This window comes from Dendropsophus ebraccatus, chromosome 3 (genome assembly GCF_027789765.1).
Source record: "Dendropsophus ebraccatus isolate aDenEbr1 chromosome 3, aDenEbr1.pat, whole genome shotgun sequence".
Lineage (NCBI taxonomy): Eukaryota > Metazoa > Chordata > Amphibia > Anura > Hylidae > Dendropsophus > Dendropsophus ebraccatus.
The window spans coordinates 24,637,066-24,659,622 of record NC_091456.1 but is presented as its reverse complement, the minus strand read 5'-3'; the positions used below and the strand labels follow the sequence as shown (position 1 = coordinate 24,659,622).

Below are 22,557 nucleotides of genomic sequence, written 5' to 3'. Positions count from 1 at the left end.
TGAAATCTATCATGTCCCATCCTTCTCTCCTCCAACATCATCTGCTGGAAGGGGGGGAGTGAGAAGACCTCCATATACAGCAGATGGTTGGTGGGTTTGGGGATACATATGTAACGTGTATGGCAAGCTTAGGTGGATAGCGATATATGTTCTCTGTTTGGCTCTGTGCATGGAATATAATCTTAGAGGGGATAATACGGGTTTGTAACCTCCTGCTACAAGTCGATCTGATATGTCTAAAAAGGAGTTATCGGTGCTTCGCATGTACTATGTCAGTCACCATGCACAATAATAGCTGCTCTATCTCCGTCATCCAGATATGCATGCTTTATGTGTATTCCAGGACAAATGATTGGGTGGGGGTAGGGCAACTATGAACTTTCTCTTGTCTGTCATTTCCAAGGAATTCCAAATATTAGGAACGTTTAATGTCTGTCAGAATCCCTGCCGTGCTGTGTGAGATTCCAAATAAGGAAGCCTGGTCCCCCCGTACATGAGCCGCAGCCTCCACTCTCCAATCCGAATCCCGTTACCTTTTTGACCCTCCCGACGCATTGTCGCTCATTGCTAAGAGGAGGAAAATCCCGGAGTGTTTACTGATGTCAGACGCAGCGCAGCTCATTGGGTCGCGGGGAAATTTAAAAAGGCTATATATATCCTCCATCACCGCAGCGTAGGGGGATCAGATATAGTCCTGATTCATCTCTCCATGTGTTCTCCAAGGAGCACCCAGTCTAACAGCAGGTAATACAGGCTGCCTTCCTTATAACTAAAAGTGTGATTTCTATTCAGGACGGGTAAGCTATGGACAGATATGTAGGTAGCGCAATTTTATTTGTAAGTATAGATATTATATATAATGTATGCTGATGTATGTACTGAGCTAAATTGATATTACAGTATCGTTCCATATGCTTTTCATTAGATTTTCTATATTTAATCCTGTGACGTACGTTCTCTGCTAGTAGTGATATTCCACATATAGATGTGTGTCCCCGGGAAACAACATGTTAGGCTGAGTTCACACTATCCTTTTCTTCATCCATTTTTACAAAAAAAACTGATAAAGAAACTGATGCATTTGCGTGCATCCGTGTTGATCCATTTTCCCTTTGACTTCCATTTAAAAAAAAAAAAAAAAGATAAAAATACATACGTTATTTAACGGACACAAAAACGTGGTCGACACCGTTTTTGTGTACGTTAAAAAAAAAAAAAGGGATGGGTATGGAAGTCAATGGGAAAAACTGATCAAAATGGATGCACCCAAATGCATCCTTTTTTTCCAAAAATGGATAAAAAAAACACATTTCAAAAACGTAGTGTGAACCCCGTCTGGGTTTACACTGTTTTTGCAATCCCTTTTTTTTTGCAAAACAAAAGTTTTTTTTTTTTTTTTTTGTAAACAGACACAAAAATGAGGTTGACTATGTTTTTGTGTACATAAAAAAAAAAACAATATGTTTTGATACGTTTCTTTTTTTTTTATATAATGGAAGCAATTGGAAAAATGGATCAAAACGGATGCACGTAAATGCACGTAAACGTAAATGCGTTTTTTTGCAAAAAACCCAGCCATAGGCTGGGCTCACACTACGTTTTTGCAATCCGGATAAAAACGGATAAAAAAAAAACGCATGCCTTTGTGTGCATCCATTTTAATATGTTTTTCTATTGACTTCCATTATAAAAAAAAAGGATCAAAACGGATCCATTTTTTTTTTAACGTACACAAAAATGTAGTCAGCCCTTTTGATCCTTTTTTTTTTTTTATAATGGGCGTAAGTGGAAACATGGATCAAAATGGATGTACACAAAGGCATATGTTTTTTTTCATCCGTCTTTTTGCAAAAAAAGAAAACTGATTGCAAAAATGTAGTGTAAACCCAGCCTTATCAGTCGTCATCAGTTTTTTCAATGAGCATTCGCATAAGAGGAGAGAAACAGAGAAGGAATATAAACGGACACGTTGCCGACACAGATGTACTGAAGCCAATTGTTTACAGCCAAAATGCAAATGGACCAAAAAAAGAACTGATAATCTTGCAATTAGTTCATACTTATCCATTAATTTAAATGGATGGGTGTATTTATGAATGAGACAAATGCCGGTGTGAACCCAGGTTTATATTAGTAGAATATCATTTTCAGAGGTGGAGACGGCACGCTGTAAGACATAAACCAGTGTCTGTATTTCTGTTTGAATCTAAGGATTTTTCCTTTTATTTAACCTGTACCACTTTATCAGAATGTACACTTACCTATTGTCCTGCATTGATTTCCCAGATTCAGCTGTAAATGCATCACAAACAGGCCGCCCAGGATGAGGAAAGCAAGCCGGAGCACAAGCTCTGCCCCCAAAGTACCTGCCGCCAGCAAACCACAGGGCACTGAGAGGGCAAAGTCAGACAGCAGTGCGCCCACGTCATCTAAGGTATCCCGCCCGGGATCATCTTTATCAAAGGTAACATATATAGTACCTGCACATTTACTGTATTATTACCAGGGGTGTAGCTAAAAAGGGCTGGGCTCTATAGCAAACTTTTGATTGGGCCCCCATCCCACTGTAGATAATGCCGAGTAGATAGCATATGTAAGGCATCTCCCCTAGTGTCCCCCATAGTACGCATCTCCCCTGTAGATAGTGTCCCCCATCATCAGAACCTCCCCAATATCATACCTACCCAGTACATAGTGTCCCCCATGGTCGGCATCTGCCTTGGTAGTATGATGACAGCTCAGGAGGCCAAGTGTATTGCAGGGATGGGACCCCTGAGGCGGCGGGCGCTGTAGCAGCCGCTATGTCTGCTACAGTGATAGTTACACCCCTGATTATTACATTGTATGCTTATTGCTAGTGATTAGAGATGAGCGAACCTGGAGCATACTCGAGTCCATCCGAACTCGAACTTTCGGCATTTGATTAGCGGTGGCTGCTGAACTTGGATAAAGCCCTAAGGCTATGTGGAAATCATGGATATAGACATTGGCTGTATCCATGTTTTCCAGACAACCTTAGAGCTTTATCCAACTTCAGCAGCCACTGCTAATCAAATGCCGATCGTTCAAGTTCGGATGGACTCGAACCCAGTTCGCTCATCTCTACTAGTGATGCCTACAGGCAGTCTTTTTATCCAAACCAAGAGAGGACAGAGCAATATAAAGAAAGGACTTATACTTCTTCTTGGATCCTTTTTTTATTTAGCACAAAAAAACATATCAAGAACTACTGCAGTACCGGACAGATGATCTTCTCTGCCGCTGAATTTGCATGCACCCGCATCTGAATTCCCCGCTGCTCACAATGGAGCGTGCGGCCGGAGTGTATACTATGTGTATACATTCCGTCCGGGATCCCGTAGACGCCAGCACTACAAAAGCTACGTAGTGATTATTACGAAACTTACGTAGTGAGAACATGGCCTTAACCCCTTAGCGACCCATGACGTATCTGATACGTCATGGCGCCGCGGGGGGTGTTCAGAGCGGGGTCCCGCCGGCTGACACGTGCAGCCGGGCAGTGCCTCTGTTAGCCGGCGCGGGTCCCGTTGCCGCGCCGGCTAATTAAGCACTTCAATGCAGCTGTCAAACCTGACAGCTGCATTGAAGTGCTTTATGCACAACATCCCTGGTGTCTAGTGGGTCGGATCTCCCCCCCGCGATGCGATCGCGGGGGGGAGATCCGTTCTTCTGGCCGTGCCGGGCCTCAGCGTCGGAATGACGCTGATCCCGGCTCGGCAGTAGATTGCTATGGCCTGCAGCAGGCCATAGCAATCTATGACCGATCTCATGGATCTTTGCTGTGTATATACACAGCATTGATCTCTATGAGAGATCAGTGCTATGTATATACAAGCCCCCCAGGGGGGCTTCTAGTCCATGTAAAAAAAAAAAGTAAAAAAGTGTTTTTATTAATAAAAAATCCCCTCCCCTAATAAAAGTCCAAATCACCCCCCTTTTCCCATTTTATAAATATAAATGAATAAATAAATAAACATATTTAGTATCGCCGCGCGCGTAATCGCCCGAACTATTAATTAATCACATTCCTGATCTCGCACGGTAAACGGCGTAAGCGCAAAAAAATCCCAAAGTGCAAAATTGCGCATTTTTGGTCGCATCAAATCCAGAAAAAATGTAATAAAAAGCGATCAAAAAGTCGTATATGCGCAATCAAGGTACCGGTAGAAAGAACGCATCATGGCGCAAAAACTGACACCTCACACAGCCCCATAGACCAAAGGATAAAAGCGCTATATAAGCCTGGGAATGGAGCAATTTTAAGTGACATATATTTGTTAACAATGGTTTGAATTTTTTACAGGCCATCCGATACAATATAAGTTATACATGTTATATATCATAGTAATCGTAACGACTTGAGGAACATGCATAACAAGTCAGTTTTACCATAGGGCGAACGGCGTAAATGCAAAACTCCCCGAAATCAAAACAAATTCTTTTTTTTTTTTTCAATTTGACAGCGCAAATGATTTTTTTCCGGTTTCACAACATATTTTATGGAAAAATTATGCCTGTAATTGCAAAGTACAATTGGTTTCGCAAAAAATAAGCACTCATATAAGTCTCTAGGTGAAAAAATGCAAGCGCTATGGACTTTTAAACATAAAATGGAAAAAGCAAAAGCGCAAAAACGAAAATTGGCTTGGACCTTAAGGGGTTAAAGGGGTAGTGCGGCGGTAAAGAATTATTCACAGACTAACACACATTACAAAGTTATACAAATTTGTTATGTATGTTATGTCTGTTATGCCGCCCTCTGCAGCGTCATCCGATGCTCAGCCGCGATTGGCTGAGCATAACTGTGCTCAGCCAATCACGGCTGAGCACAGTTGTGACGCGGCGGAGGGGGGACGGGCGGCAGCGACTCGTCCGTCCGTCCGAAGATGACGTTTGGCACAAGATGGCGGACAGCCCTCAACATGGATCAGGTAATATATAATGCACCACACTTCCGGGTACACGGGTGGGGGTGGTGGGACACGGGGAACGGGGCCATTCACAGACATAACATACATTACAAAGTTGTATAACTTTGTAATGTGTGTTATTCTGTGAATATTTTCTGAGCGCCGCACTACCCCTTTAAAGTGTTCCTCATCCTTCTAAATCAGCAGCGACTTTGCTCATCCGAAAGTTCGGGTCTCCATGGATACTGATAACGTTGAGACTGTAATCCCTGTGACCCCTATTGGATCCAGTGGGGGTCGCGCGCATTACCGTTTCATTACGTCTCTGTATCCACAGAGAACCGGACTTCCAGATTAGCAGTGGATCTCGCTGCTGACCCAAAAGCGGCCCATTGTGACAGGTACTCTTTTTAAATACAGCTTTGTATATTCTGCCTAATAACAATGTACAGAAATAACTTTGAAAACAGGAAATACTGTAGTCAGATTTCATGTAAAAGGTCAGGGGTGGTTCCATTCCTCTGTAAAGTCACGTTGGCAGTCTTCCTCCTTGCTTGACTGACGTCCCTCAGTCCAGGTATGTCCTCACAAACCAGCTCCGACAGCAACTGGCACCTGGGTAGAAGCATCTAGGGCCAGTACATCTTGTATTACCCACCTGTACTGCATATCATCTAATATTATGAGACCTTTGGACCACTTTGTAGCCATTATCTTTGTAGTCTAAATGTTACGATGACTGGCCACAATTCAGTCTGCAGTTGCAGAGCCATTGCATACATGTGATAGAAGAATTAGTAAGTTGTTATATAATTTCTGTTTTGACCCCCCCCCCGTTCTTCAGGCTAAAAGTAATGATGACCTCCTAGCTGGGATGGCTGGCGGGCCGCCAGCAAGTAATGGTGTGAAGGTAAAGAAAAGCAGTGCAGCATCAAATCCCAGTTCTGGAGCAACGATGAGTGGATCAGACAGCAAAGCAAAGAGCAACACAGGTAGGAATATTTTACCTGGCACAGTTAATACTTTGGTTTTGCCAGATTTATGACTCTTTTTGCATAAAGTAGTGAGTATAATAGTGAAAAGCTTGCACTCTTCGAGATAATGCTTGCCGAATGTTCTTGCTCTGTTCTGCTTTAAACACTCTGTAGCAATGTACTGTTGCCGTGTATATTAACATTGCTCTTTCTCACTACTTACAGGCAGCACCAGCACCAAGAGAAGTGGCTCATCCGGGACCAAAGAAGCAGGGTCATCTCGCGAAAGAGTGCGTGAACGTTCTCGTTTGAATGCTAGCAAAAAAATACAAGGCTCAGGCGTTGGGGTAGGCGAAACTTCCGCTCCAACTAAACGCTCTCGGGCACGTGCGGAATCTGACGTTCTTCGTATGAGCAAATCCAAATCTGACAACCAGATTAGCGATCGTGCCGCTCTCGAAGCTAAGGTAAAGGACTTGGTTACCCTGGCCAAGAGTAAAGATGCCGAGATTTTGCTCCTCCGCACGGAGCTAAGGGACGTTAGGACACAATTAGGAGAAGATCTCTCCGACAAGAGTCCTGAAGAAGCTCCTCTAGTGCAGCTGCAGGAGCAAAACGCGGTGGTACGAGAAGAGCTGCAGCAACTGAAGAATGAAAACCGCATGCTAAAAGATCGATTGAATGCATTGGGTTTCTCATTGGGTCAGCAGCTTGATGTTACAGAGAAACTGTATGGCTACCCATCCATTGATATGGCTGCTGGCAGCCACAGTGACTGCGGCGTAGGTACTTTAGCCTCATCGGTAGAGGGCTCTACACCTGGCTCAATGGAGGATCTCCTGAGCCAGGATGAGAGCACATTGACAGGAGAGAGGAGGAGTAGTTCCATGGATAATTTAGATAGCGAGTGCAGTGAAGTTTACCAGCCCCTCACCTCAAGTGATGATGCCCTTGATGCTCCATCTTCATCCTCGGAGTCGGAAGGTCTTCCTAGTACTGAGCGATCCCGCAAAGGCAGTAGTGGAAACGTAAGCGAGGTGTCTGTAGCGTGTCTGACTGAACGTATCCACCAAATGGAAGAAAACCAACATAGCACATCTGAGGAGCTGCAAGCCACATTACAGGAACTGGCCGATCTGCAGCAGATCACTCAAGAACTAAACAGTGAAAACGAGCGGCTAGGAGAAGAGAAGGTCATTTTAATGGACTCCCTGTGCCAGCAGAGCGACAAGCTGGAGTTGTTCAGCCGTCAGCTGGAGTACGCGAGAGCCCTTCTCGATGAGCACCATGTGTCGTACAGTTTAGATGAGGACCTGAAGAGCAGCCGCTATTTAGACCTAGAGCAACGATACATGGAATTGGCCGAGAGTGGCCGCTTTGAGCGAGAGCAACTGTTGGGCGTTCAACAACATTTGAGCAATACTCTAAAAATGGCGGAGCAGGACAATAAAGATGCACAGGAGGTAATAAGAGCCCTCAAGGAGAGGAACCACCACATGGAGCGCATTGTGGAGGCCGAGCAGCACGCCAAGCAGACGCTGGCTGCAACTCTGGAGGAATACAAAGCTTCCCTAAACGCCGAACAGGCCGAATGTTCACGCCTGAAAACCCAACTGGAACAAGAGAAGCAAAGAGTGGCCGAGCTGTACTCTATACATAGCTCCGGAGATGCATCTCATATCCAGAACCTACTGGAAAGTGTGCGTTCTGATAAAGAAAAAGCGGAAACTCTGGCGGGAAACCTACAAGAGGAATTGGTGCATTTACAAAGTGACCTCAGAAGAATGCAAGATGCCTTCGACAAGGTTAGTCGATGTTATAAGAATATCCAATGTTCAACAATGAATTGATGGCCGCAGTTTCATAGAATGTTACTGTCTGTTCTTAATGGTCTCTGTAGCTGGAAGATGAGTACAGAGCTTTCCGCGAGGAGGCACAAAAGCAGGTGTCGGAGTTGACTCTGGCCCTGGATAAGGTGAGGAGCGAGCTGGAGGAAAAGGAGACGGAGCGCAGCGACATGAAAGAGACCATATTTGAACTGGAGGATGAAGTTGAGCAGCACAGAGCTGTAAAGCTACACGACAACCTCATTATATCTGATCTTGAGAGTAAGTGGTTTGTATTTTACCCAGCAGGGGGCGTTATGACATAGCCAACACCTTAACTATGGCTGTACTGTTCAGATGAAGCAGCGGTGAGATAGTCCTGTCCCTTACAACCTACGATAAGGTAACATAGGTATAATGTGGAAGTACGCAGGAACCAGCCACATGTCATCACAACGGGAATACATGGTGAGAGCACATGTCACCATATCCGCTTACCAACAAGCAGCCCTGAACGCTAAACATGGAAGTATTAGACTTCCCTAAAATAATATAGTTTCCAAAATGCAAAATAAACACAAAAAAAGCTTTAGCTTTTAGGCTTTTTTATTGATACATTTTGCAATGTTTGTCTATTGGTTTTACCAGGAGGATATTTCAATGGAACCCCCCAATATATACCAATATACCTCTTAAAGATGCTACATTGCATACCACTGTTGTCATACAAAGTTCCCATGTTGAAGATGCACTCCAGTGACCATATTCTTTGCTAGCTTCCGGATACACTAGAACAATAATCGGCTGAATGGGCCCTATCCGGCCAGCTATCGTTCCGTGTAATAAAGACAACGATCAGCCGTTGATCGTTGTCATCGGCTGATCGTTGATTTTGGTTCTGGCCTATAATCATCGGGCGCCGACCGTGCATCATTACGTGTAATAGCGGTGCACGGCCGGCGCTGACGATATGCAAAGAAGAATACATTACCTATTCAGGCTGCAGGGCTCCTCTTGTTCTGTGCTTCTCCCCAGGTCCGTGCGCTCCAACTTCACAGCGGCCTGTCTCAGCTGACAGGCCGCTCAGCCAATCACTGGCCGGGACCGCTGCGGCCAGTGATTGGCTAAGCGGCCTGTCAGCTGAGAGAGGCCCCTCTGAAGGGCCTGATGGACATGTGTCTTTTTTCAACCGTATTAACTATGTAACTATGTAAGCTGGAGCGCAAGGGACCCGGGGAGAAACTGCATTGCAAATGGGTAAATGCTGCACGTCCCTATTGATGGCCATAAGTGCTCTCTTAAGGAGTAGTATAGTTGGTATGTGGAGGCCTATGATTACATATAATAGTGCCGGGAGTTTTTCAGACACATACAGCAAACAGATGCTGGTGTGGAAGTATACTTGACATAAAGATTATATGTGACTGGAATAGTTACAATTGTTACTGCGGGTGACTGGGAGTTAGTGTTACTGGGGGAGACCGGTGTACATCCTTTCTATGACAAAATGTTGAATAAAAATGTTTTGATTGGTCTGCGTGCCAAGGTCATCACTGATCGCTTAAATGAACGGGGAGAAATGCTCAACTAAGTGAACCTTTCCTTGCTCATTCCTCAGTACAAACGATGGGCTTCATAAACCTGTAGAAATAGAGAAAGGGAGAGAAGAGCTTAGCTGAGCTCTTCTCCCTATCCATTGTAGTGATCGATGCACTTCCCCACTCAACATGTTTTGTTAAATTACAGTCGTCAACCCCACATAGACACCTGGGGATAGATGTACAAGAGTGGTTATTGTAAACAGTAGGTCCAATAATTTTATTGATGATTAGAAGATCTGTAAGGATGCCCAACACCATGTGTTTGCTTTATATTAAAAAAAAAACAAAAAAAAAACCCCAATAATCATGTAGATGGAGAACCAAAAGTTTCCGGAAATGATGTTCTTAAAGGGGTTGTCCAGCGAAAAACTTTTTTTCTTTCAAATCAACTGGTGTCAGAAAGTTATAAAGATTTGTAATTTACTTCTGTTAAAAATTCTCAAGTCTTCCTATACTTCTTAGCTGCTGTATGTCATGCAGGAAATGTTTTATTTTCAGTCTGACACAGCGCTCTCTGCTGCCACCTCTGACCAAGACAGGAACTCTGTCTCTGTTTTATATGAATCCCCATAGAAAACCTCTCCTGCTCCAGACAGTTCCTGTCTTGGCCAGAGATGTCAGCAGAGAGCACTGTGTCAGGACATATAGCAGCTAATAAGTATGGGAATACTTGAGAATTTTCGAAAGAAGTAAATTACAAATCTATATAACTTTTTGACACCAGTTGGTTTGAACCCCTTTTAACATACAATATATAACCTCCCTCCTGGAAACGTTTTCAGTTAAAGGAGTTCTCCAACAAAAATCTTTTTCTTTTTTTCTTTATAAATTACTTCTATTTAAAAGAAAAACTCCAGTCTTCCAGTACTTATCAGCTACTGTAGGTACTGCAGGAAGTTATGTATTCTTTCCAGTCTGACACAGTGCTCTCTGCTGCCACCTCTGTCCATATCAGGGACTGTTCAGAGCAGTAGAGTTTTTCTATGGGGATTTCCTACTGCTCTGGACAGTTCCTGACATGAACAGAGGTGGTAGCAGAGAACTCTGTCAGACTGGAGAGAATACACCTTCTCCTGCAGGACATACAGCAGCTGATAAGTACTGGAAGACTCAAGATTTTTAAATAGAAGTAAATTGAAAATCTATATAACTTTATGACACCAGTTGATTTGAAAGAAAAAGATTTTCGCAGGTGTACCCCTTTAGGGTATTTTAGCGTACTATGTTTTCTCCCAATACTATCTCTAGGTCATGCATCTCTCCAGAAGTCAGTCGTCCTAATTACAGTGTGCCATAAGTGAAGTGATAGGCCCTTATAATGACATGGTTACAGACTGCCTTAAGGTGGTATCCTGTCCTGTACGTGCCGATTCCTTCCTGTCACAGACAATAAGGCTGCTGCACTAAGCCAGAGGAGGTGTGAAGACTATTAAATGTAACTATTTTCTCATTTCCTTTTGTACCTTAAGACTACATACATCCTCAGGGTTTAACCAGTACAAGAGCATTACCTACCTATGTAATGAATAAATGCACTGTATATGTCCCACGCTAAGATACCGATTCTCATCTATCCCACAGATACCGTCAAAAAGCTGCAAGACCAAAAACACGACATGGAGCGTGAGATTAAAATATTAAATCGCAAGTTGCGGGTAAGGACTAGTAGTTTATGTTTTCCCCCCCACAATATTCATCCAGCTTAAAATTTGTGGGCTACAAGCGGCCGCAAAATAGCGCCGATCAGCGAGATGGATGCTGGTTTGCAGTGTCTTTACATGGCATGACACATCAAGTAACTGGGCTGCATGAATGATCCTTGTATTGTTCTTGCAGCCATGGAAACTGTCAGCACTGATATGTATACATCCGTGCTGTCAATTTCCAGTTATCGCTGCAGAGATATAGGGGGAGATTTATCAAACATGGTGTAAAGTGAAACAGGCCCAGTTGCCCCTAGCAACCAATCAGATTCCACCTTTCATTCCTCACAGACTCTTTGGAAAATGAAAGGTGGAATCTGATTGGTTGCTAGGGGTGACTGAGACAGTTTCACTTTACTCCATGTTTGATAAATCTCCCCTATAGTCTCTGCATCTATAGGATGCAAGATAGTAATGTAATATAACCACCTTACTGTCTTCTTTAGAAGCACAGAATAATTTCAGGCAGCGTTCGAAAAAACGTTAATTGATGTCATTGTCATTAAGCATTGATTTAGATCTGAAGCTAAAATCATCTTTAATTACTCGCTTATCATGCGCTAATCGTTCGCTGTAATTTTGCATTTGTCCACTAATCGGTCAGCGTAATTTCACATCGTTCCTTTTTTTGTTGGAATCAGATGGAGTAACCAATAAGTAATCAGTAAGTACCCAATCTAATGTTGCGTTTACACAGGCAGATTTATCTGACAGATTTTGGAAGCCAAAGTGAGGAATGGATTTGAAAAATGGAGAAATCTTAGTCTTTCCTTTATGACCCCGTTCCCTGTTTATGGTGTGTTCCTGGCTTTGGCTTCAAAAATCTGTCAGATAAATCTCCCTGTGTAAACGCACAATTAGTAACGATCGCTGTAACGATTGTAACTAGCGACTATTGTTCTGTGTAATATGCTAATCGATTTCAGGTTGAGGATAAACAATCTTGTTTGTGATCGTTTATTGTTAATTGTTAAAAATCGCTTTGTCTAATAGGACCCTGAGGGTCCTTTTACCCATACCAATTTCTCAGCCACGGGCCCCCGCAAATACGTGTTTTTTTTTGCAGTGCGTTTACGGGGCATGAAAAATTGAGTTACTTAGCTGCATGAATGATCCTTGTTTTGTTCGTGCAGCCTTGGAAACTGACAGCACGCATATAAATTTATCAATGCTGTCAATTTCCAGTTCACACAGCAGTGTATACTTGCCTAGTGCGCTGCTGCTGTGATCTGGCTTCCTCTTCTCCGACTCTCTCATCCAGCATCTTCAGGCCCCCCCGAAGAGTTGTCAATAATTTGGGGGTTCTGTAGAGGTGGGGCCTGAAGATGCAGCGGCTGAGCCAGAGAGCTGAAGGATGCTGGATCACGGCTGCTGTGTGATCTTCGTACTGAGTGCACGGATATACTGTATGTACTGTATATCCGTCTTTAGCATTATCGGCTGACAGGCCGCTCTGACGCTGCTGCTGAGTGAAGACAGGGAAGGGGAAAAGATAAGGTATCAGGTGTTTGGGCAAGGGCTGCATGGACATCGCTAACAATGTCCATGCAGCCCTTACTGCCCGATTGTCGGGCCGTCTAATAGGTCCAGTAAATGAGCGCCATTCTAGCAGATTGGCGCTCATTTACTAAAATGATCGGACCGTAGACTGCCCGTGTAATGGGGTAAAGTATGACCTTTCTTTAAAAAAAAAAAAAAAAATTAACAAATGTGCCAGACCTGTTGACTCCTGATCTCCAACTAGTTTACTTCTATTGATGGCCGTATAGGAGGAATCTGCAGAGTGGCGCCAGTTTCAGGCTGATTTACAAACGGCTGTTGTCATCGCTAATGATATCAAGTCGGAAGCACAAGAAGAAATCGGCGAGCTAAAACGGCGGCTGCACGAGGCTCAGGAGAAGAACGAAAAACTTACAAAGGAGCTAGAGAATGCCGCGTCCCGCAAGTAAGACCACCGTAATTCTATCAGAGAATGGATAAATGTACAACTATACAATGGGTTGTGTATGAGTGTCTAATCTCCCATCATATCTGTAGGCAAGAAGAAGAAAGGGGTCGAGTCTACAATTACATGAACGCCGTGGAAAGAGACCTGGCGGCGCTGAGACAGGGAATGGGCCTTAGTCGTAGGTCTTCCACCTCTTCTGAACCTACACCCACTGTTAAGACTCTCATCAAATCGTTTGACAATGCATCTTCACAAGGTACAGTTATAAACATAATAGGGTGAATAACAGATGATATATCCCATCGCCGCAGTAGTAACATGTAGAGTAACTTGCCCATTATCCCCTCTAGCCCCCAGTCCAGCAGTAGCAGCTACTACGGCAGCAACGTCCATGCCCCGCACACCCCTCAGTCCTAGCCCCATGAAGACACCACCCGCTGCTGCTGTGTCCCCTATGCAGGTAAGAAAAAAGGAGTATTGTGTCCGCTTTTCTTTCTAAATAGAACGCTTGTAGGCCCTCACACCTATTTACTGAGTAGAATTGCCAAAATTTATTAAGACATTTATCTTAATCTTCTGTCCTCCTTGTAGAGACACTCCATCAGTGGTCCTATATCCTCCACTAAATCTTTACCCGGCCTGTCGGAAAAAAGACCGAGCTATGCTGAAATCCCAGTGCAAGGTACGTATAGTCTAAGGGACAAAAAGCTCTGTTCTCGTTTCTTGCTTTCTACCCTAAAAGGCACATCATCCTCAGTATAGGCTTTGCCTCTAGGACACTGACACTAACGGACTATACCCTATGTGTGAACATGGACTTGTATAGCCTCCTCAGACAGCTTTCCTGACATGTCTGTTTTCTTAAAGGAGAAGTCCAGGAATTTTGAAAATCTGGCAGAGGGAGGGGGAACTTGATAATGAGCAGGCACTTACCTCTCCCTGTGCCCGCGGTGAGCAGTGGAACTGGCCCCAGGACCCCCGCTAGAAGTCATTTTTCCCTGAGTTGTGACAATGTCACAACTAGGGGGGAAGATACCTGTTGTGGCTGATGGACTGGCCGCTCAGCCTATCAGTGACTGGAGCAGCATCCCGCCCCAGTCGCTGACTGGCTGAGCGGCCAGTCAATCAGCCGGGTCGTGACTTGTTCACTCCTTAGAACCCGGAGAGGGTCCCGAGGCCGCTCATGCCCTCACCGAGGGCACTGGAAGAGGTAAGTACGTACTTGTTGTCAAAGCTCTCCTCCCAGCTGCCGGATTTTCAGAGTTCCCGGACTTCTCCTTTTAAGCTGCATTTCCTGCTAAGTAACAGTCCTGGAACATCATCTTTTCTTAGGTATTGGTACACATACAATAGTGTCATCATCTACTTGGGAAGAGTCGGAAAGGCTGCCCACACACGGTAGATGGTTGTCCAGTCCTGTGTGGTTTGGGCTGAAATTTGTCTAATGGGTATGGGGGAGGGTCCTTAGACCTCTGCATTGTGTTATTCCTTCTGGAAGTGTGTAAATTGATTATTGGTGCTTGCCATTCTGCTTGTTTGTGTCATTACACTGTCTGAGGGTATTCTATTGAACACCATTGGACATTGCTCTGTACGTATTTTAGGGTAGGAATTTCAAGGGAAAATTAAGATTCCTCGCCTATTTCTCAGTGTGAACACACCCTAAGAAGGCATATGATTACATCATTAGGGTGGGTTCACACTAAGGAGTTCTCGCGGATAAACTTGCGGAATTCCGTAGGCTGTCCGTGCGCACGGCCGTGCGCCTTTCCGCCGGCTCCATAGACACCATTCTATAGGCTGTCTGATTCCGCATTCCACCGAAAGAAGCCAGCGGAAAGGCGAGCGGACGTGGGCGTGTGGACAGCCGACGAAATTCCGCTGAGTTTATCTGCAAGAATTCCTCAGTGTGAATCCACCCTTATACCTACTCCCCAAGTGCAGGGATTGACCAAGCTGGGGTTTAACGCATCTGTACACCTTAGACAGCAGAGTCTATTGGATTCTCATTTGATTGCCATCCATTTCTTCGGAGTCTGTGTTACACATGTGTTTACAGTCTAAAGAGTAGAATAAGCTGCTGCCAGACGGCTTTAGCAGCGGCTTATCTCCCATGGAAACATTGCACTAGCTCTTCCAGTCCAACAACAACAGAGGATGCACAGGGACCTGCAGCTTTGTCATGCAGCACCTGTTTAGTCTAGTGATGGCTTCCTTAGGCTATCTGTATTTCTTTTTTTTTCCCCTTGTATGTTTGTTGTTTCCAAGGAGTGTGAATGGTAGTGGATTGGTCAATAATTGTTGTTTTTTTCCCCCCTATATTGATCCTCGATTTTAAACCCTATCTCCTTGTTTTTTTGCTAAAAATATCGTGCATGCATTTATTTTACCTCAAAGGATGGGACACAGTTGTCAGAGCCCCCCAATGTGCTATTCTTTCCTGCCCCCACCCCCCATATACTATCTTTAGTGTTCCTGCCCTCCTGCTGCAGATAGGTGTGAGGTGACATCCTTGACGGCTCTCCCCAGTAAAAAGTTAAAGGGCATGTATCACTTTATTGCACATATTAAAATCTGGCAGGGGGGAATTTTATAACAAGTAGGAACTTACCTGTCCCTATGCCCACATTGAGCGACAGGACCGCCCTCGGGACCCCCGCTGGAAGGTGTTGGACAGCCAGGTCAACCAATCCGTGACTGGAGCAGCATCCTGCCCCAGTCACTGACTGGCTGAGCTGCCAGTACATCAGCCGGGTCATCAGCTCACCGCGGTCACAGGGAGAGGTAAGTTCCTACTTGTTGTCGAATTCCCGCTGCCCCTGACGGTTGTCGGATTTTAATAATGACTGGACTTCTCCTTTAAGCTTTTCATATGTTAAGTCCAATGCGGCCAGCACTTCTTTATAAACACCCACAGTCCATTCATCAGTGTATAGAGCGGGGTAAGGCTCATACCCTGCTCTGATGATGGTGCTCATAGGCAGCGCAAGATCACAGGCTGGAGCCAGAAGACCTTACTTGCATTTTTTAAAAATGGCGAAGATGTTGGGAACCGGGCAGCGGATTGAAAAAGGGAACAAAACCAGCAGAATCGGCGCAAATGTATTTAAATGATGTCTTCATGTAAGGCTGGGTTCACACTACGTTCTTGCAATCCGTTTTTTTTTTTTTTTTTTTTCAGAAAACGGATGGTAAAATGGATGCATGTGTGTCCGTTTTGATCCTTTTTTCCATTGACTGCCATTATAAAAAAAATCAAAAACGGATCCGTTTTCTCTTTTTGTACACAAACACGTAGTCGACCTCATTTTTGTGTCCGTTAAAAAAAAACAAAAAAAACACGGATCCGTTTTGATCCGTTTTTTTTTTTTTTTTTTAATAATGGAATTCAATGGAAAAACGGATCAAAACGGATGCACACACGCATCCGTTTTCTCCATCAGTTTTTTTTATCCGTTTTTTGCAAAAAACGGATTACAAAAACTTAGTGTGAACCCATCCTAAGACTCCTTAGGCTGATCTTACACAAGTTATATATCTTTTATTCCTAAATGTGTAATGAGTAGTGTGGTAGCAATTTAGTAGTATGTAAACTCGGTCCTTTCTGCCCACCATGCCTGCTTATATCTCTCCCACTTCTCTGACACTCTTTGAGAGAGAGGGCTTCCCGATCCACCGGAAGATCTTCTATCTAGTCTGAACCACTTTGGCCGACGCTTCCTAGAAGCAACCAGACAAAAGACAATCGTTTTGCCTGAAGGCCGTGTCATATTTCCTTTTGGTGGATTAGCTTATGCCTGGTGTTTTTGTTCTATATATCTAGCACACATTGGTGTGTATGTAATAATAGAGATGCTGCAGACAGCTGATTAAAGGGGAACTCCAGCAATCCCATAAAAAAATGCACAGAAGGCATATAGGTGCACTCACCGATCCCCCACTGATTGACACCTTTCCCGCTTGTCTGCACCTCTCTTCTGGATTAAAACTTTCACAAATGATTTAATAAAACATCATGGCACCCGTCCAGGAAACGACATCTCCCAGCCTGCATTGCATCTCAGAATCAACTGTCGGGTACCCACCCCTATCTTGTAGTATCCGCCTAGTATGGCTCAATCTGCTTCTGATTTGCACAGTCAACACAGTATATATCTATCTTTCTGTCTATTTATCTATTCATCTACATAAATAGATGAGAGAAAGAGGTGAAAAAACAGGGTCTCCTGTCCCCTATAATTCTCAGGAGAGGCTCTTGGGGTTACAGATGAGGTGTTACAGTTTGCCTGGCAACAGAAGAGATAGAGATCATGTGACCTCCTGTCTCAGAAGGGAGGGGAAGGATGGAGGAGTGGAGACAGAGTGGACCAGGAAGTGAGGATTTTCAGCAGCTTCAGGGTGTAAATCAGGATGTGCTGCAGGATGTAATAGAAACCATCTTAGATTATGGGTGTGGATTGAACAGGGTTAAATCTTTTTTTAAACTTGAGCTCCCTTAAGGAAAAGGCTGTGCGAACATCAATAGCAACATTTGCACAGCTCCGGCCGCATGATTATGGAGTCATGTAATAGGTTCTGCAAATGAGCGCCGATCTAGCAGATTAATGCTCATTAACCATTGCTGTTCAGGCCGTCTAATATGACATTTAAGGGTACCTATCACTTGGTGTCCGGATGCCGAGCGCTTCTGCCCCTTTGTTCTAACAATCGTGGGGGGTCTCAGCACATGGATGCCGGCCAATACAAACCTCTGACATATCGCTATAACATGTCAGAAGTTAGTTTAATTGATAGGTACCCTTAAAGGTTTTTCTTAGCAGATTACAGTACTGAGATAACATAACAACACCTTCCCGACGTGTTTCATTTTGTAGTGTTGATTCTTTTCTGGGGCTTGGAATACCTACTCCAGTCAGGGGCTTCTTAGCAGGAATTAAAGGGATTGTCCTTTGCTCTCCTGTGTCCTTTCCTTACGTTTTTAGAAGAGAAGCCAATACGACGACGTATCTTTCTATGACACAGAATTATTTTCATGATGCTGAATCCTCGGTGAACTCATAGACAATGTTTTTACACACATATTTAACTGTCTATAAGGTAATAACTGTAGAGCACTGTCAGGTTAATCATTCCTGTGTGTAACAAGAACTTGTATTGTCTGCAGATCATTTGCTAAGAGCAGCTTCCAGCGCCAGAACCGCATCCTCTCTGCCAAGAGTCCAGTCTATGGACAGCACCAAATCTATTGCTGGTAAAGCTAAGAAACGTACTTCTTATGTATTACTCTCATTTTAAATCAGAGTTGTTTTTAAAAGGGTATTTCAGTATGGTCTCTAGTACTTATCAGCTGCTGTATGTCCTGCAGGAAGTGGTGTATTCTTTCCAGTCTTGCACAGTGTTCTCTGCTGCCACCTCTGTCCATTAAATGTACCGAGCAGGAGAAGTTTTCTATGGGAATTTTTTTCTGCTCTGGACAGTTCCTGACATGGACAGGGGTGGCAGCAGAGAGCTCTTTGTCAGACTGGAAAGAATACACCACTTCCTGCAGGACATACAGCTGCTGATCAGTACTGGAAGACTGGAGATTTTTGAATAGGTGTAAATTACAAATCTTCAAAACTTTCTGACACCAGTTCACTTGAAAGAATTCTTTTTATTTTTATTACTGGAGTTCCCCTTTAACTGCAACATTCTGATTTCGATGGATAGCTGTAAAATAGGCTTTAGGCATAATCCCCATAACTAAAGTATATGCCATTTCATAGGTGACTGGGAATGCATTATCCTGTATGCAGTATTGCAGTAGTTGTCACTTTGCACGTCCCACCTTAGCATTCAGGTTGTTTTTTCTTTATTTACTCTCCTCTTTTGTTTTTATACTTCCTGACCTGGTAATAAAAACAATATTAGGGAGGAAGTGTCTGACCTGAACCTCCATACTGATTTCCTGTGCCCTTCCTCTCCTTGTCTGGGATCCTTCGTGGTGCTGACTACAATGTAAAGCGGACATGTGCAGGATAAGTCATCACGCTGTAGCCCCTTATCGTCTGCCATTATAAAAGTCAGATATTGTGCCGTATGTGTCAGCTCTTTAACATAGTGGCAGATAGGTGAGGTCCCCAGATTGTCCATGCAGCGCCAGATCTAGCCTGGAAAGCTGTTTCCTTTTGATTCTTTGTTCTGTATTTGCTATTTTTATTCTTTTAGTGTCTCGCCGGAGCAGCGAGGAACTGAAACGTGACATCACAGTGCCAGATGGAGGTTCTCCTTCTCCTTTGATGGCAATGACCTCATCCTCACCACAGCTTTCTCTCACTTCTTCCTCTCCCACAGCGTCTGTTACACCAACTGCTCGAAGCCGCATCAGGTATATTACACTCACCTTACTGTTCTCGTAACCTGTAGCCTGTATATCTCTGGTCAAGTAAATGATGCATTATGTAGTCCAAATTCCATGTACGTAGTACTCACCGTAGTCTGAGTGAACCTACCGATAAGCTTTTCTAGGCAGAATGAGCTTTTTTGCTTTTATGCAAAATTTGCGTTTTTGTTTTTTTTTTTTTGCAAAATTACAACAAAAGCACTTAAGGTCATTTGCACACACAACGGAAACTTTTTCATTTTTTGCCTAAAATCTGTACAAGTTACTGTATTTTTTGCATTATAAGACGCCCCCCCACCCACTTTTTTCCCCCAAATGCACCTCACTCACCTTTCCCAGTGCCTCTGCTACGATGGATCACCACTCCAATACCCTGAGCTGACGTCAGTTGATGGACTGCCCGCTTAGCCAATCAGTGACTGGGACGGGTCACCGCTCCAGTCACTGATTGGCTGAGGGGGCTGTCCAGGGACGGGCATTTCCCCCCGAGTCGTGACGTCGTCACAATTCAGTAAAATGCCTTCCGGCGAGGGTCCTGCTGCTTATGACCCTGTCTCCTGCCCCTGTGGGATCCTTCATACATCCTTTAACAAAATATTTTCTTCATAAAAGTATGGGGGAGATTTATCAAATTGGTGTAAACTAGAGATGGCTCAGTTGCCCCTATCAACCAATCAGATTCCACTTTTTATTCTCTTTGGAAAATGAAAGGTGGAATTGATTGGTTGCTAGGGGCAACTAAGACAATTCTACTTGACACCAGTTTGATAAACCTTCCCCTGTGTCTTATAAAACAAAAAATACGCTACATCAATTGTGTTTGCAGCTAATTTTACCCTTTTCATTGAAGCAGGTGAAATTTACTATAAACACAGGGAAATAATATCTGGGACAGAGACATACTGTGGCTTTGGATAGCTCCTTTAAGCCCTTGAAGAGGCCCAGGTGTTTTGCACAGCGCATGTTACATGCATTGCTCTGTACAAAGCAAATCGGCACCAGTTACTCCTCGTGTGAACATGGCCTAAAGTGCACGCTAAACTTTTTAAACATTATTTTACAGTTTTTTTTCAATATAAGTTAAGTAAATGTGCAAATACCTTGAATTCCTTCTCTTGTACTGACCCTGAGTTACAGCCTGTATTATAGACCCGAGATGCATTCACAATTGCTATTGGAAACAGTCGACAGACACACCCTTAACAGGTTAGCTGCGCTTCTACAATGCAATACTCTGTGCTGCGCTGGGCTCTGGGAGAGTTCTACTCCATCAGACTACTGTACAGTACCTGGTGGCAATCCTACACCTCCCAGAATGCAGATCACTAGCACAAGCTTTACAGATTGTGGGGGATCAACTTAGTGGACTTTTCTTTGCTTCTTGTTTTTTTTTGCATTTCGCTTGTTTTCGTGTCCGCATTCAATTTCGTCTTTTGTTGCTTTATTGTCCTGTGTTTTACAATAATGGTGTGTATTTTGTATAGGGAAGAGAGGAAGGACCCCTTGTCCGCCCTTGCAAGGGAATATGGCGGATCGAAGAGAAACGCTTTGCTGAAATGGTGTCAGAAGAAGACTGAAGGCTACCCGGTGAGCACGGCTGGCTGCTTCCCCTCATGTGCCACCTTCCTGTTGTTGCAGATCAGCCGCCTTGGCACTGCATGGGTTATCACGTAAATGGGGAGTGACCCTGAACAGGCGTAGGCAGATTGTTAGGCCGGTTAATTAGGTCCTGGGTTATTAAGCAGCACTCTCTTTCTCCTGGGAGCGGATGAAGGATAGTTACCGGGATACATGCAGCTCCATCTGTCCAGAACCAGGAAGGAATTAGCCAATGCTCTTTGAATACACAGATGTTGGTTGGATGACTATCACATTATGCCTTCCATAGTATAAATCAGGAATGGGGAACCTTCGGCCCTCCAGCTGTTGCAAAACTACAATCCCCATCATGCCTGGGCAGCCGAAGCTTTAGCTTCGGCTGCCCAGGCATGATGGGAATTGTAGTTTTGCAACAGCTGGAGGGCCGAAGGTTCCCCATGCATGATATAAATGATGGATTTAGGGTTGTCCAGTTTTTGGGAAGTTGTTGACATGTTAGCCTAGTAATTCTGCCATCCAGTACTCGCTCGCTGCATCCCAATTGTTTGCTGTTTATAGGTGTTTGATCAGCTTGAAAGTTTTTTTTTTTCTTTTTTAATCAACTGGTGTCAGAAAGTTTTATATAGATTTGTAATTTAATTCTATTTAAAAAAACTCAAGTCTTTCCATAATTATCAGCTACTGTATGCCCTGCAGGAAGTGGTGTATTCTGACACAGTGCTCTCTGCTGACATCTCTGTCCCAGACAGGAACTGTCCAGAGAAGTAGCAAATCCCCATAAAACACCTCTCCTGCTCCGGACAGTTCCTGACATGGACAGAGGTGGCAGCAGAGAGCACTGTGTCAGGCGGGAAAGAAAACACAATGCAGCAGCTGATAAGTATTGGAAGACCAGATTTTTAAATAGAATTAAATTACGAATCTTTATAACTTTCTGACACCAGTTGATTTGAAAGAAAAAGATTTTTGCCGGAGTGCCCCTTTAAGAGAAAGTTTAAAGTGTTGGCAATATTTATCTGGATGGCTTGATAACCATAATCGTATCAGAGGTCTCAAGACCCTGTTACACTGGGATATTATCAGCCAAATAGGCCCCATTGGTCATCTGATGAACGATCAAATGCTTGTTCTCATTGCATCTTCTGAAAATCATTGTTGGATCTAAATCTCCTGCGGTAAACTAGGGATGAGCCGCAGTGATTGAATAAAAGAGCCGCACAAACAATCCAGCGATCCTGACCGCACACGAATGGGTAACTGTGTGACAGGCCCCTTAAACAAGCACTGATCTACTAGATCAGTGCTTCTCAGACTTATTGGAACTAATATGACAGTCAAGGATTTTTCTTGAGGAACATTGACTTAGGGCCTTATTACATGGAGCTATAATTGGCCCAATTAGTCCGATTATCGCTCTGTGTAATAGCGACAACAATCAGCAGATGAAATGATCATCATCTGATCTTTCTTTAGGTCCAGACCTAAAATCATCAGCGTCGGACGCGCATTGCTACGTATAATAGTGATGCGCGGCTGATGATTAACACCGCATGACCGCAGCATCTATAGGGCTTCTAACAGAGAATTCTCCCT

General features: G+C 43.9%; 1 protein-coding gene across 5 annotated transcripts in view; it reads left to right on the top strand.

Moving 5' to 3' along the window:
• SPECC1L (sperm antigen with calponin homology and coiled-coil domains 1 like) overlaps nt 1-22,557 on the top strand; it is a 55,953-nt gene that overhangs the window by 22,674 nt on the left and 10,722 nt on the right. For 2 of the 5 annotated variants that reach the window (XM_069961199.1, XM_069961198.1), the window contains exons 2-14: nt 2,287-2,464; nt 5,776-5,923; nt 6,131-7,710; nt 7,806-8,013; nt 10,914-10,987; nt 12,805-12,980; nt 13,073-13,239; nt 13,334-13,443; nt 13,575-13,665; nt 18,148-18,234; nt 19,191-19,350; nt 20,503-20,571; nt 20,850-20,952. In XM_069961199.1, coding sequence (XP_069817300.1) covers nt 2,324-2,464; nt 5,776-5,923; nt 6,131-7,710; nt 7,806-8,013; nt 10,914-10,987; nt 12,805-12,980; nt 13,073-13,239; nt 13,334-13,443; nt 13,575-13,665; nt 18,148-18,234; nt 19,191-19,350; nt 20,503-20,571; nt 20,850-20,952 — 3,114 coding nt within the window. In that variant the 5' untranslated portion in view covers nt 2,287-2,323. Of the gene's footprint in view, nt 1-692; nt 745-2,286; nt 2,465-5,775; nt 5,924-6,130; nt 7,711-7,805; nt 8,014-10,913; nt 10,988-12,804; nt 12,981-13,072; nt 13,240-13,333; nt 13,444-13,574; nt 13,666-18,147; nt 18,235-19,190; nt 19,351-20,502; nt 20,572-20,849; nt 20,953-22,557 lie in introns of those variants that run through there. The other 3 variants (XM_069961196.1, XM_069961195.1, XM_069961197.1) reach the window with 3 other exon arrangements.